The sequence below is a fragment of the Tenrec ecaudatus genome, chromosome 4 (genome assembly GCF_050624435.1).
Source record: "Tenrec ecaudatus isolate mTenEca1 chromosome 4, mTenEca1.hap1, whole genome shotgun sequence".
Taxonomy (NCBI): domain Eukaryota; kingdom Metazoa; phylum Chordata; class Mammalia; order Afrosoricida; family Tenrecidae; genus Tenrec; species Tenrec ecaudatus.
This window is the reverse complement of record NC_134533.1, coordinates 69024417-69040882: the sequence shown is the minus strand read 5'-3', so window position 1 is coordinate 69040882 and position 16466 is coordinate 69024417. Positions and strand designations below refer to the sequence as shown.

The 16466-nt window shown below is 35.3% G+C and overlaps 1 protein-coding gene across 7 annotated transcripts in view; it reads right to left on the bottom strand.

The window, feature by feature from the left end:
- The window catches only part of NUP98 (nucleoporin 98 and 96 precursor), an 87152-nt gene that overhangs the window by 28612 nt on the left and 42074 nt on the right, over window positions 1-16466 (bottom strand). For 4 of the 7 annotated variants that reach the window (XM_075546184.1, XM_075546186.1, XM_075546187.1 and 1 more), the window contains exons 12-18: window positions 12212-12352; window positions 9097-9230; window positions 6652-6839; window positions 6071-6187; window positions 4601-4899; window positions 3302-3415; window positions 2443-2581 (exon numbers count right to left, since the gene is read on the bottom strand). In XM_075546184.1, coding sequence (XP_075402299.1) covers window positions 2443-2581; window positions 3302-3415; window positions 4601-4899; window positions 6071-6187; window positions 6652-6839; window positions 9097-9230; window positions 12212-12352 — 1132 coding nt within the window. The remainder of the gene's footprint in view (window positions 1-2442; window positions 2582-3301; window positions 3416-4600; window positions 4900-6070; window positions 6188-6651; window positions 6840-9096; window positions 9231-12211; window positions 12353-16466) is intronic. The other 3 variants (XM_075546188.1, XM_075546189.1, XM_075546190.1) reach the window with 1 other exon arrangement.

The window sequence follows — 16466 nt, the reverse complement described above, 5'->3', positions numbered from 1 at the left end:
CCCCCGGAGCAGCACAACAGAGAGGCCCGCGAAGCCAAAGCCGGGCCGCCTGGGCGGGCAGCCAGGTAATGAATTCTTAACCAAGTAATTTAGGGCACAATCCAGTACTAAGACCTAAATCTGAGTGTACCTAATAACAGTAATCATAATAGCAATTATTACCATTTATTAACACCAAATATCATAGGATGAAGTATAAGGAAGATCACAGTACTAATAAGTAAATAAACATTATGTACAACCTTTCTGGAAAGTGTTAAGAAACTTCCTCAAAAAGCTAGGAATGGAAATACCATATGACTCAGCAATCCCTTGGTGTGTGTGTGTGTGTGTGTGTGTGTATATCCTCAAAAGTCAAAGAGTGAACAGATACCACACACTCATGTTCATTGCAGCACTATTCACAGTAGTAAAAAGATGGAAATGACCTATATGCCCACCCATTGAAGAGTGGATACTTTAGTACATAAAATGAAATAGAATGCATTGCTAAAGAAGTACAAAAGTGTGAAATATCTCATAAGATGGATGGATTTGGAGAACATTATGCTAAATTAATCACAAGTGGATATATATGAAACCACTGTCATAAAAGATATATATATAATCCAAAAAGATGAGGTTGTCATACCAAATGAAACATACTTGGTTTCCAGGGATGAGAGGGAAGGAGAGAGAAAAAAGCAGAACAGTTAGCAGGTAGACAGGTGTTAACTTGGGTAAAGGGGAGATAATATTGTATAAGAGGAAGAAGAGTAAGGGAGTGGAGGGGGAAGGGAAGGACAGGGCAAGCTATTGGGGCATTGGATGTTGCTTAAATTATTGAAAGAATGATGACCTAAAATGTAAATCCCTAGCTAATTCACAAATTAAAAAAAAATCAAAGTAAAGATAATAGTAGCACATTTAAAATCAATTTCTGAGTTTAAGGACTAGCACAATTAATAAAATGAATTAACTTGTAGAACAAATAAAGATCCAGAGAATGCCACTGAAGCTGCTACGCCAAATGTGGCTACAAAGTTAGTAATAAGATCATTTAAACCACCGATTTTTCACATAACAATAGAAAGAAAAGAAGGGAAAAAAAGAAATAAAAGAAGTTAGTGTCCTGGGTTAAAATAAAGATTTACGCTTGCGCGTAGCAGCGGAAGGGAAGCAAAACAGTAAAATAAAGTATTATTAAAACACATGCAATTGGCCCTGATAATATTAGGGAAGAACAAAAAAATCAGAGCAGCATTTCTTCATCCAAATGACCTTCACATAAGAGCAAAGAAATAATGGAGTGGTAAATAGTTAAGTAGGTTGCCAGAGAATGGTGAAGACAGGGGAAAAAGAGGAGCTGATACCAAGGGCTCAAGTAGGAAAAAAATGTATTGGAAACAATTATGGCAACATATGTACAAATAAATGTGCTTGATACAATTGATGTGTGGGTTTTTTATTAGAGGTGTTAAGAACCCGAAATAAAATGATTCATATTTTAAAAAGCAGGTTGTAGAAGAATGTGTTTATTTTTAAAAATTGCAACTGATTCTGGCTTTTTAAATATTGGGGGCTAGTATAACTCATCACAATTCATATATCCATCGTTTCAAGCACTTTGTACAGTTATTGCCCTAATTATTCTCAAAACATTATCTTTCTACTTGAGCCCTTAGTATCAGCTCCTCCCTCCCCCCTTCCTCCCTCCCTCTCCTCATAAACACTCGACAATTTATAAATTATTATTATTTTTGATCTTTTATTTTACTCTTTATTTGTATTTTCATCTTGACATTATTTTCTTCTTGCTGGTTTGTTTTTGTTGGATCTCCCAGTTTGTGAACGGATGCATACAAACAATAACTGATGCAAGGGTTTATCAGGGATGTGGAAGAGGGGTGGGAGGTACAAAGCATTGAAAGGATTGGGGAGCAAACAATGAACTGGGGAGGAAGCAGTAGAACTAAATTGATTGTGATGATGATGTATATACAATTCTTTTTAAAAGTGCTTTAACCTTGGAAGTGTATGATGATTCAATATCTTATCAAGAAATCAACTGAAAAAGAAAGAATGAAACCAAAGTTGACCATGGGTGAAGGAGAAAAAGAGTTGTTGTAGAGGAGGCTTTAGAGTTGTTTATGTTAACGGGGGTGGAATAATTTGGAAAAGTATATCTATAGTGATTGTACAACACAAAGAGTATAAACAATGGCACTGAATTACAGATGTAGAAGTTGTGGAATTGGAGAATATTTTGTTGTGTGTACTTTTGCCACATTTAGAAAAAATTTACATGAATAACAATGAGTACAAAGAAGAAAATGTTCAAAAATTGTAATTGTACAATTCTTGCTATGACTAAATTATTTATTTAATTGTATGGCACGTGGATGAAGTGCTACTAAAACTTAAAAAGAGAACTGAATAAAGAAATAGGATAAAGAAACGTACCTGTTGAGTCCTTCACCCACAGGTGGTTTTTGGTTGTCATCTAAGTAGACAATCACTTCTTTCCTTCGGATATGCACAATATCATCCAGATTTAGATTTGTCAAATTCACATCTCCTTCAAAATATATTGAACCATAACCTACAAGCCAGAAGAGTTAAAAATGTAAATATTAAAAATTCTTCTTCAATAAGGGCAAATGGCTACTTTACACTCTTAGTAATAAAACAGAAGGATCAAGCAATCTACTCAAGAGTCAAGATTCTAAATCATCCAGCAATTCCTAAGGTGAGTTGTTTCTTCAAAATATTGAGAAAATAGGGGAATACAAGAAGACATAAATTACTCTGGCTTTAAAATCTGCATTTTTATAATACTTTTGTTGTCCCCAAAATAGCCTTCTTAAACCTCTCCCTCGTATTTGTAATGCTACTACGCAACAACTCTTAGTGCATAGGCTACAGAATAGTCAAAATACCAGCAATTTTTCTACAAGATGAGACTTTGTCGGCACCTCCGCAAATAGCTTAACAACACGATGCTGAACAAATGTATTACCCATCTCTTGTAACTTATTCAATTATGTTATTTAGTATTTCTGGATCTTTCCAATATTTTCCTCACATCAGGAAAATTTAAACTGGAACAATTAGTTACCCATCCCACCCAAGTATAACTGAGCCCAAAGAATGACACACAGTGCTAGCTGTTCTCATGTTTAGGTCAATCAAAGTATCTACTATTCAGGCCAAGGTATTTTGAGTGTTATATCCAAATAGAAGAAAAAACAGACCCAACTCTTAAGGGATTCTCTTTACTTCATTAAAAACTCAAGAAGCAGACCTTTGTGGTCCCACGCACCTTTACGTCCAATAGTGAAGTCAGACACAACGCATTCCCCTTTCTCATTAGTAATTTTAGCAAGATCGTCCATAGAAGGAATGGTATAGTAACCAACTTTGGTGAGAACAATACCTGTGGTGATAGAAACAAAAAATAGAATATTAATTGTGACTATTCTTAGATAGAGGAAGTGGCCTCATTACCATCGAGTCTTAAGATACAGTAGAACTGCCCCCCCCCACCTCACGTGTCCAAGAGTATAATTCTATACAGGAGTAAAAAGCCTCATCTTTTTCTGTAGAGCCCAAGGTGCTTTTGAACTGTGAACCTTGTGGTTAGCAGCCCAACAAGTAACCAAGTCCACCACAAGGTTCCAAGAGGATGTCTCAGTGATACGAACTTTACTTTTTCCTTCTTAAAAAAAGCTTCTACAACATGAGTAGTTTAAAAAAATTACCTGAAATAATCAGCAGCTAAATTAGTATATAAAGGAAAAAAAATCCAAGAATGTCCCCACTAGCTTTGCCTAAACAGTGTTCTAGACGGCTTGTTTTTAAAAAGTCACATGGTAAAAATCAGACTGAGAAATACTGATGGCTCTGCAAACTCTCAAAATAACGAAATCAATTTAGATAAAGGCTCTGAACTGGTTCAGTCATGACTGACACAATGAAATAAAAATCAAAACATTTGAGCGAGAACAAGATAAAATACATCTATCCACACAAATGATAAACAAAATTTGAATATTTAGACAATGGAATAGTATTCAGCAGTAAGAACACTTTGTTGATTTATACAACATGGGTGAATTCTCATATACATTTTATTGTGTGAATAAATTGAAAAGGTACATACAGAACTTTCCAAGGTGAAAGAAACATTCCGTTTGATTAGGGTACTAGACAACTGAAAGGAAAAACTGTGTGTGCGTGCGTGCGTGCGTGTGTGTATGTGTGTGTGTGTGTGTGTGTGAGAGAGAGAGAGAGAGAGAGAGAGAGAGAGAGAGAGAGAGAGAGAGAGAGAGAGAGAGAAAAGCCATCAGAATGTTGGGTCTATGCTTCTGCATTTTCCACCCTTGACTTATACTCGAGTCAGCTTATATTCGAGTATATATGATACTTCACAAAATCCCTAAAGTATTTGAATTAGCAATCACCTAAAGCACAAGTGGAAAGTATTTCAATATTACCTCTACCAAATACAATAACAATAATGACAAGCTCAGATAGCTGGTTCTTGCTGTTGAAAATCTGTGATCGGTGAGATTAGAAATAGAATGGTCAAGGAATAATCATACACGGATTTGAATCTTACCTGCTGGGTGCATATGATAAGTATTATTTTCTACTTCTTCTCGATCATCTTGCAAAGACTCATCATGGAAAGAGGTCTCTTCACTGCTTCCTTCTAGCCCATTTCTCAAAGCGACCCGCATATTTAGTGCAACAATGGTATCGTCCACACTGCTACTGCTGTTGTGCTTATTTACAGCACTCTCTGGGGTTTGAGGGATGGGTTTGGCAATGGGGTTAGTATAAAAACGTGACACTAGAGAATCCTCATCTCCATCCTGCTGATGGTTCTCCTCAACAGGTTTGCTCAGAAAACTGAATCTGTAATGGAAGAAGGGGGAAAATGGTAGCCTTTTGTAGTAGTAACAATGCTAAGCAACCAAATCATAAACGCTTGGCACAGTTCTATGAAATTCTACATAAAATTGTATTTAATCCTGACAATAACCTTGTGAAGTAGATTACTATCACTGTCTCCACTTTATATAGATAAGGAAACAGGGACAGAGGACAATAACTTGCCCAAGGTCAAAAGCTCTACACAGAAGGGCCGGGCTCTACACATAGGAAACCTTGACTCTAATGTCGAAGCATTTAAGCGGCTTAGTTTCATGATGAATGGATCTTAGCACCTCAATTTTCTTTTTAGGGAATGCTCTTGTGACAACTTCAGTATAACAAACGAAAACTTTCGTTGCAATAATATAAGCAGCAAAGTGCTACAAAATTATTAAATTCAAAGGAAGATTTTATTGGAAACGGTAATTACATGAGTTAAAAAATAAACAAAGCTGACATTATTGTGAACTGTTTATTTTAAATGCATACTAACAGAAAACTGCTTGGATTATTTTATATTTACAAAGTGAATGATTTTATTTTCATAAATTATTTAAAATGAGGAAATAGATATATGCATACATACATGAAAAAGCATTTGGAATAAATGGAACAAAGACAATTACAAAATGTTCACAAACTCTTCCTATACATATCTATTATATAGTATATCTATCATATATAGATATATAAATAAACTTCCAAAGCAGAATATATACAAGACTACTAAGGAATAGTGAGGACACTTTCATGTCTTCCTTTAAGATGTCTCTACTAATTTGTTTCTTGAGGAAATGGAAAGGGAAGGTTTGAATATAATGATTGTGTATTATTTTAATAATCACCCTAAACAAAATATCCCTATTTTAAGGAGATGAGGGGTGTCAAATATAAAAAAACCTTGTCTAAAAACAATAAAGTTTTGCAATTTTACAAAATGAATCAGAATTCTAATAACGTAGAAATCTAAACTGCTCATAAAACATGACTGAAGGTCTAGATGTTCACACATTATAATACTTCAATGTAACTAACACTCACAAAATTTCTTAATTCAAATATCCATAAATGAATAAATTCTAAATTCATAATCTTTAACATAAGAATAGGGGTTTCCAACAGTAGTAACAATCCAAAAAGGACTTCAGTTTACCTCTCTCCATTTTCTGGATAAGCAGAGGGTGAAGCTAAATCTTCAGCATCACGATTAACAGGAGAAAATAGGTTACTATTGTTAAGGTTCTTCAAAACCAACTTCTTAATGCTCTTCCTATAAACAGAGAAAAATGCCAGGTACACAAAGTTATGTCATAGACCAAACTGAGGCCCAAATGGTACTCTGGTTTAACAAAGGATATACTTAAAATTGACGAAACAAATTCATATTAATTACATATAAATATGTTAAATAGAAGCGGATGCTGCAAAAAATTGTACTTTACTGTTCCGAAGAATAAATCTAATGGTGCTCTGGACAGTCTTGAGGGGTAGACAAAAGTGTAATAGATTAAAACAGAAACAGAAAAAAGAGGGAAAAGAGATTAAATGGTTCATGTGAAGAATATACCCTGAATTAGAAGGCAATAAACCATGAAACATGTAGTGTCAGACATAAGAAAAATCCTATTAAAATTACCAGGTGAGAACGTTAACAAAGATTGGATATGAGAAACCAAAGAAAAAGAATACATGATTATATTTACTTTATAATTATGTTGATAAAATTAAACTCACTTGGGCATAAAGGATCCATTGGCTAGCGATGGCTCGTCATCATCCAACCCATCAAAGAGTTGTGACTTGGCTGTGCCTGTTGTCTGTAAAGCTTTTGGCCGGACTCTGGTGGCAGGGCGGGGGGTGAGCTTATAATGAGTGGGTGTAGTGAGAGCTTTCTGCGCTGCTGGATTTGTTGGTTTCAATCTCTGAAAACCAAAAAAAGTTATGGTTTAACTTGAATGTACAGTATTGGCTTTAAAACCAAAAGTCCACAGGCTCTGCTAGATATGAACCATTATTTCCTATAACACAAGTATATTAACATCATTGTATGTATGAGTGTTAATACAACTGTCTTTATAACTTTCTATGTAAGATTTTTTCCCATCTTACCAGCCCCCATTTCAAGCTTTGTTTCAAAAGAAATCAACATACTGTATCTGAAAAGTGCTTTCCAAGTTAAAATGTACCAATACCTTATTTTTTATGTACCATATCCAGTCTTTTCACCCAAGAGACTGAGTTGCAGTTCTGCATTTTAAACCCAAAACCAAATCAAACCCACTGTTACTGAGTATATCTGACTCAGAGTGAGCCTGTAGTGTTTACAAAATCATAAATCTTTACAGGAGCAGATAACCAAATCTTTCTCCTGGGGAGCAACTGGTGGATTTGAACTGCTAGCTCTAAGTAAGCTAATAAATTATATTCTACACATGTAGTTTCTCCTTAGCCAATAGTGTCATCACAGCTCTTTGCTTTTTAAAAGTGCTGACATTAATTCTAAGTAGGAATAGATGGCATCTAAAGAACTCCATGCCATACAAAGTATTTGTACATAAAATCTTATGCTTAAAAAAACCCTCAAGTATGAATTAATATTCAACTTCTACTCAGGGAGAAGAAGGGAAAAGAACATTTGCTTAGATTTATCCTTCATTTAACAACTACAATGAGTCAAACGATCCATAAATCTATAGAGGTACTAAGCGCGTTAATGATTCCTTGGAGGTGTGGCAGGGGAACTGGAGTGAGGGGCGGATCGGGAGCTACTAACAGTGAATAGAAGAATAAAGATGTCCTCAAACAGATTATGGCGATAACTGTACAAGTTTTCTTGATGAAACAACTGTTAAGTTATTGGATTTGTGAATTATATGCTAATAAAACTGTTGAAAAGAGAGGGAAATAATTAAGTACTGAAAGTAAAGTCTTGGCCAAGACCTACCAAATTCTACAGGCCCATCAAAAAAGCTAAATGTTACCTTTCTGAACAGCATTATCAAAGCTCAAGGTAACCTATGTTTTCCTTTATACTTTGGTAGATAAAATTAATTATGTAATTCAGTAATTTACAATACATTCACTATGTTGTGAAACTATCACCACTACCTAAGTCTACAACATTTGTCCTCCCCCTTACTTTTATTGGAGGCTCTTATCACAATCCATACATTCATCCAGTGGATCAAGCACATTTGCACATATGCCGCCATCATCATTTTCAAAGCATTCTCTCCCCACTGAAGGCCCTGATATCAGTTCCCCAGCCCACCCTGCCTCACGAACCCTTGATAAGTTATTGATTTATTCTTTGCATATCTTATATCGTCCTCCATTGTCCCACACCAATTTTTCCATTATTCGTCCCGCTGGGAGAGGGTTATATAGGTTGATCCTTGTGATCGATTCCCCCTTAGACTATAACATTTCTATCACCTGACAAAGAAACTCTATATATCGACCTAGAGTTAACGTAAATATTTACGTCTCAATTTTCCCTGCACAATTGTTAGCTCTTAGAGATTAAGTTCATATTGATTTTTATTTTCGTACCCCTAAGGATGAACACAATGCCCACCACATAACTCTAGCACATAAATGATGTTGCATAATTTTTCATCAATCACAACTTAAATGACTGAATAAGTTTCTGTATAGTGAACAAGTAATACATTACTACATTTAATCTTCAACCTTAAAGGTACAACAAGTTTCATTTTAAGGAAGAGAAAATTTCGAGATTCAGAGGTAAAATAATAATTTTACTCGGCATCTCATAAGCTATTAAGTGGAAAAGCAAACCAAAGACAGTGAAAAAAGGCAGTTCCTCTGCACCTAGAGCCTAAGAGATTAACACCATTATGTAGAAATCAAGAAATAAAAGCATTCTTGGGAAAACCAGTCAGCCTTCCTTTCCTGATCATCTATAAAATGAGAATAGGAGTTGCCTCCGGGTCAGACTCATGCCACTGTTTTCCATGTTGCCTTTCAGATATATAAAGATATATATAATTTACCATAATATATATATATATAAAATCTAGTGCCTGGCACAGTGAAGAACGTAGTCACACCCACCTTTGGTTACTTTCTTATATTATAAAGCTAATAAGTTATATTCTACACATGTAGTTTCTCCTTTTTTGAGCAGAAATTTTACAAAAGCAATTGTAGTTTTACCTCGTCTTTCTTCTTAGGGTCTGACATGGGATTCCGGAAGAGAGGGGAGTCTCCAAACGGTGAGTATGTGAGACTATTGATGTGCTGTTGAAGAACAGCTTGCTGGGCAGCAGAAGCATTTGGGTCTGTCAATGCTTAACAAAAGACAAAGAGGGAGATAAAATGTTAGCTCAAGGTGCCAGCACACTTACAAGAAGAAAGCTCAGAACTTTTGGGGACGTGATCTTCACACTGTTCAGACCCCCTCAACAGCAATACTGGAGAGGCAATACAAACCAAAGGAGATCAATAATCCAGTTAAGTGAATGGGTCAAAGAGATAAACATAAACAGCTTTTTTATGGCCATTATCTCGATCACTGGCAAAGCTATAGAATAAAGTGTTACCATCTTTGACTTACAGAAACATTATAAATGGATTTAATCTGTCTATACAGAATGGCGGGATATAGAACAAATTCTGTTTTTATATGCTTTGACCTAGTAATTTCAATCACAGACATTTAAAACAAAGCCTTACTGCATATTGTCTGGAACAGTCAAGACATGGAAAAAACATGTGATCCACACTAAGTGAACAGTAGTAAAAATTAAGGCATATCTATAGGGTAGATGATGTACCAATTAAAAATAACAATCATTTGTTTCACTGTGGATATATGAAAATATCTTTAATTTATAAAGTGAAAACGCAAAGATTTTAAAAGTATATCCTTAAAAGCTGAAGAAAGTAGCATATAAAAAAACCAAAAAACCTAGTGAGCTTACATATTTGTTATTCAAATTGAGCATATTATATTCATGCAACAATTAAGAAAAATATTATGTTTAAGTAATATTATATATTTTTTAAAGTCACGCAATTGACCCAAATTTTGACATGTCACAGAGATTTTAAGGAACAGATACAAGCAGCATAAACTACATTCATAATCTCTAATTATATAGTTAATTTTAAAACATTCTATTCTTAGATTGACACCCATGAGCCAAAATCTTCTAAAACATGACATCAAATCAAAGTATTTAAAGGAAACTAACCCTTTTAAAACTTAAAAATTGTGAACCACACAAAACCCTCTGTCTCTAGACATTGCTAAATGATCCTGGACAGTGTGTTCAAGGAGGGAGTTGATCCCCAATCATTACTTGGGCATGCCAGAAAAAGAAGAGCTTGAAGGGAAAGAGAACAGGAAAATTTACGTCCCTGGAAGACCCAGCACTAAGATAGAAAGTGTCTATGCAACCACTGTTGAATTTCTGCACAAAGAGACAGACCACCGTAAAGAAACAAGATCAGAACGGCACTGAAACGTTCACCAATTTTTAAAGCAAGCAGAAATCCTAAGAGTAATTAGTCTTACATCAAAATTTTATGCCATTAATGTGTACTTCTCATATACAATTTACTTGAAAGTACTCCAGAAAGTTCAGGAAATAAAGAGGATAACCCTCTTTAACAAGGTAACACCAGATCCTTCTGAGAATTAAAGGAAATATCCAAGAGCAATGCTGAAACCCTAGAGAATATTATTACAGCAACAGTTCTAATTACAACAAAAGGATAGAAAGATCAAAGAATGAAGTATCTGGGAGGAAAGAATTCTGAACTTGTGTCCAAGCATATGTGGAACAGTCTAGGAAAGTGATACAGATCAATAACCCAAGAGAATAAAAAGATTGATAAAACTATGAGAAAGAAAAACATGGCAGGAGGAAGCTGTATCTATCTAGAAAGCAATAGTTACAAGAAATTGCCATTTTCAACTGACCCTTTAAGCAAAGGACTTAAGACATATGGGAGGAAGATATGAGAAAGGACACGCTATAAATCTTATTAATAAGAAAACATAACAATTGCAAAGAAATGAGAGGAAGAGAAGGGTAGGGAGTCACACTAGTATCCACTCTTGACAAAAGGAGAATCAGAAGTAGCACCCCCTAATTGAGTAAATTAAAAAAAAACCACATAGAAATATACAAGCAGTCCTGGTGTTATAGTGGTTAAACATTCACAGCTGTCCACCAAAAGCCCAGTGGCTAAAACCTGACAGCTGCTCTGTGTCAGAAAGATTTGGCAAATTTCTTAAAGATTATGATCCAAAATACCGACTGCCATCTCTGACTCATGGTGGCCTTACAAAGGGAGTCTCAGCCTCAAACTCGTTTTCTTTTGGGGGGAGGGGGTGCTGTAAGTCTCTCTAGATGCAGACAGCTCATCTTTCTCTGGTAGAGCAGCTGGTTGGTTTAAACCACTGACCATGAGGGTAACAGTCCAATAGTTTTACTCTGTCCGATAAGATCACTGTGAGTTAGAATCAACTCGCCAGCTATAGCTTCTGTATGTTTAAAAAAACAAAAACAAATCACATTTGCAAAGGTTTCACAAAATATAGTATATATTATGTATGGCAGTACAGAAAATAAATTTAGCAGACTGTTATCTATCTTTTCATCCAGCTACCCATCCATCTTTCTCAATAGTTGTTATTTATTTCCAGTAAAGTTTTATTGAGTTACATTAATAAGTTTATTTAAATTACAATCTAACAATACAAGTGCTGGGCATTTGTTGCACAAACGAGGAACATTTATTCAATGAATGAAATTTAAAAATACTTCAGTGTTAGGTCATACTGGGAGAATAAAGAAGAGAGAGCAAGGAGTGAGCTACATTCTCACCGACCATAACAAATTAAATTTACTGTATCATTAATAAAGCAAAGCAGAGCAATACGAGGAGGCTTCCAAAAGATTTGTGGAAAAATAGAATTACCAAGAGAGAATCTTCCCATGAACTTTTTGAATTTGTATAAGCACATCATCTAGAGACATGAACTTATAGAGCAGAATTAAGGAGTAGTAGACCGGAAACTACGGAAAGGAGGAGTCTATTATAAGCCCTTAAATACTACACAATTATTAACAGGCATGGATGAGGGGGCTTCAAATAGTGGGAAAATTCTATTATCTTTCACTCCATTTCCTCAACAAACTTTATGAAGCGCCCTCATATGTGTCCGTTGCATTGGAGGAACAAAGGTAGAACAGCAAAAGGTCAGTAAGTATTAGCGAGAAATCAACTAGTAAAGCCTTCTAAAGTGACTGACACTTACCTACTGGGACCTGAGGGGCTCCAAAGCCCAAAGTAGCTGTCGTGGTATTAAATCCAGGACCCCCAAAGGCTCCTGTACCCAAAGGCCCTCCGATCTTAGGTTGGTTGTTCCCAAACAAAGATGCCTGTCCAGCACCAAGAGCTATGGAGACAAGAGGAAAGAAAAAAGTGCCACAGGAGATCCTTTGAATGTCGTGCTATACGTCAGTTACTTAGAAATACAACACATTTGGTGACTCAAAATGACCATCACTTCAACAAAAAAGAGCTACTATAGTCAATACTATTTGCTAGTGACTCTTCTAAAGTGCCTTACATACATCATAGGCAAAATATTTTAACTTCTTGATGTTTCAGTTTCCTTAAATATATAGCAGATAGCATTACATAACCTAGAGGTTTATTCTGAGATTCAGATGAGTAATACATGCAAAGCATTTAGAAGAGGTCTGATCTACACTAAACATTACATATGAGCTGTTAGTATCTCAATCTTCACTAGTTCCTGAACTGGTAGTTATTATCTCAGTTTCACAGATAAGAAAACTGTGGGTTTAATACAATTATTTTATTTTAACATATGCATTAAATGGTGGAGCTGCAGTTCATATCTATGTATGTATCTAACAATACATAAAACTGCTATTCTACATACATTAAAATGTATTTGCTAAATATTGAAAGATTGATTTTCCATAAATATCCACACATGCCCATCAGAACATTCAGATGATCTAAATCACTGCTTCCTTTCTGACTGACAGTCTACACCAAGCGACCTCAAACTATGGACTACAGGCTAATTGCGGCCCGCCGAGGACATTTATCCGGCCTGCTGGGTTTTTGCCCTGTTTCGTTTTTTGCTCAAAATAAGGTATGTGCAGTGTGCATAGGAATTTGTTCATAGTTTTTAAACTATAATCTCAAAAAAAAAAAACAACTATAGTCTGGCCCTCCAACGGCTCTGAGGGACAGTGAACTGGTGCCCTGTTTAAAAAGTTTGAGGACCCTTGGTCTACACTATACATAAAACCAACTCTTAACTAATCTTTAAAAACATTCAGCTTGTTAAAGCGAACTATGTGCTGTAAATGGTTTTAGCTAGACCAGAGCATATATGCCTTACAAAAAGTTAAATGTCCTTTGACGTGGTTACTACCTAAACAGTCTTGTTTTGGAATGAGGCGACTTTGATAGAATGAGAACTAATTTTTCGAAAGGAGAAATTTATTGCAGAATTCCGAGTAAATGTTTATGGCTTTATCAGCAATTATTTTAAATGGGGAAAATGGGGAAAAATTAGTGAGCATAAGTAACTGTACCTCCAGCTTGGCAAACATATGATATATCAAGGAAAACCACTTCACAGATATAAAGACTTAGAAATAAAAAATATATATGGAAATAGTGTTTGAAATAGAGAATGGGATTATTTCACCTTAGAAAGCCCAACCTTATGACAGGGTATAGTTCAGACTTCTTTTAAAGTCTCAAATCAGGGAAAATATATTCTGAAAGATGTCTGAAATACTAAAATCATATTACTCACTCGAACACAACACTTAACAGCAGTTTTGAGGATGATAATGATGGTGAATGGTAGCCAAATAGCTCCCTACCTCTGATTAAAAACTTATATGAAACCGAAACACACACAAAAAGGAACAATTTATTGGGGATGAGTTTGTGCTCCTTCCCTTGCCTTTGCACCAATTCTTGATGCATACCTATGAAACAATCTAACCACCACTATATTTTAATAATCCATTAAACAGTAAAGAAGGCTTTGGTGGGAGGTGAAGTTCACCTAGAAAGAGTCATAAAATATCCTGAGTGCACCTGATGCAGAGGGCTTAAGTGGAGAGCAAATGCTTTGAGAGTGATTAGGGAAAAGAATGTACCGATGTGCTTTATACAATTGATGTATGTATATGCATGGATTGTGATAAGAGTTGTATGAGCCCCTAATAAAATGTTTAAAAAATATATATCCTGAGTGCATACTGTTGCAATTTAAAATGAAAAAAAAAAGCACGTATTTTAACCAGTTCTCTTATTAAATGCTTAATGAAAGAATAGGTATCATAATGAAATAAGAAATTAATATACCTATCATTTAATGAGTGCATCTTAGTCTCAATACATTGATGAGAGAAAGATCACACATTGATAAACAATACAAACATTTTATACTAGGGTTGGTCACTTAAGCCTACAATGTATAAATATAAAGGCTACTTCTCCATACACATTTTGACCCTAAATAATATATATTCATTTAATATTTTTAACATCAACTACTCATGAAAATCCACAAGTTGTAGGACATTGTGAGCCTGTTGCGTGTGGTTTGGCATTATTATGTTACAAATTTAATTTTTTCTATGGTATCTATTAGCTTTGGGGACAAGATCTCCCTGCACAGACTTTAGTGGAGCAAGCAACTGTACTAGATATGCCCTTAAAATCACTCCTGGTTATTGAGTCAGTGCCGACTGCTAGCAACCCTACAGAGTAGGTAGAACTGCCTCAGTGAGCTTCTGAGGCTCTCTTCACAGAGTAGAAAGCCTTGTCTTTCTCCTGTGAAGTAGGTGGTGGTTTTGAAATGCTGACCTTTTAGGTCCCAGCAGAATGTATAACCACTATGCCACCAGGGCACTACCTTCATGGAAAAGTCAAGAATTTAAACTTCTCCATAATATTACCAAAAAACTACTAGAAAAAGGTATGTAATGCAGGTAGTTGATATTACTGCTGCGAAACAAGACATTGGTATGTACATCATTTAACGAATGTTTCTTACTTAGTCTGAACAGACTGAGGGGAGTGGGATCACACATGTAGGGGCCATAAAAACATTTTCTATTAATATTGGTCACTGAAAACTTAAGTTACAAAGACAGCTTTACTAGCTGTACTTTTTGTACATTTAGTTTGTACTGTCAACTACTAATGAAAAACCCAAAGGCCCAAGTTATATAAAACGTATTGCTAATGAGGCATGAGTTTAAATATCACTCAAAAAAAGAGGGTATATAAAACCAATCACTTAGCTAATCCTCAAAAGTACAGCCCAAAGGCACAGTAATCCCATGAAATACAGAGGTCATGAAGATGGGTGTTCGTACAGTGTCAGAACACACATAACTCAAAACTAAAATTTAAACGGGTATAATTGTGTTTGCTGATTTTTATCATTGTTTCCCCACATTATTTACAGCTACTAAAAGGTTGTAAAAGTTATTGTCATTATCTTCCATTTATATGGGTAATACATGAATGTGGGACATATAACCAATAAAAATGTAAATTTCTATACAAGGGTAGGTCAGAAAGTATTACTACCAGGGCTCCAGTTCAAACATGCATGGGTTTATTCAAAAGAAAAGTTTAAAACATCTTAGTAAACAGTAAATGGCTATAGACATGTTCTCTCCATAATATACGTGTCTTAGTCTTATTGTGACTTAAAAAAAAAAAGTCTCATCAAACCAGTGGCTACAAGGGGATCTATTGGGCCAGTTAAGAAGGAAGCAGCCCAGAAGGTTATGGCAAATGATTTGGGGGATTCCCAAGGGCTACTCTTGGTAGCCTAAGGAGGGGAGCTTATGAAGAAGTCTTTAAGAAAACAGAAAACTGCACAGGCCAGAAAAAGGCTAGGGAAAGTGTGCTAAGAAATTTTATTCCATCATGAAGGTGCACCGGCTCATTCTTTGAGGATAACAAGTACTGTCCTATGAAAATTTCATTGGCAAATCTTACCAAATCTACCCTTACACATCCCTGATCTTGTCTCTGCTAAATTCATTTTGTTCTCGAAACTCAAAGCACATTTAAGAGAACTAAGTTGAGTGCCTCACGAAGGACAAAGCTGTCATTAGGCTGAGATATGTTAAGAGATGGAGGGTATCACGAGAAACAGTCACTTCACATCTTGATATTTTTGTTTAATAAAGCTAGCAATACGCTTTTAACTTACTCTTAAGGAAAATTAAATATATTCACACAAGAAAAAAGAAAACTATTAGATTTTCAAGAAGTACAAGAAGAAAACTATACATTTTAAAAGTATATTTGAACCATGTTCCTAATTAAGAGCTGCAAAACCTACTATGCTAAAGAGGAAAGGACTTTCAACGCATAAAACCTTGTACATAAAGAAATATACCGCAGACAATAGTATAGGACAACCCCAAAAGGCTTGGCTGTAATACATATGACTTAAGAGCAGCATCTTGTTCAGGTTTAGGTTCATA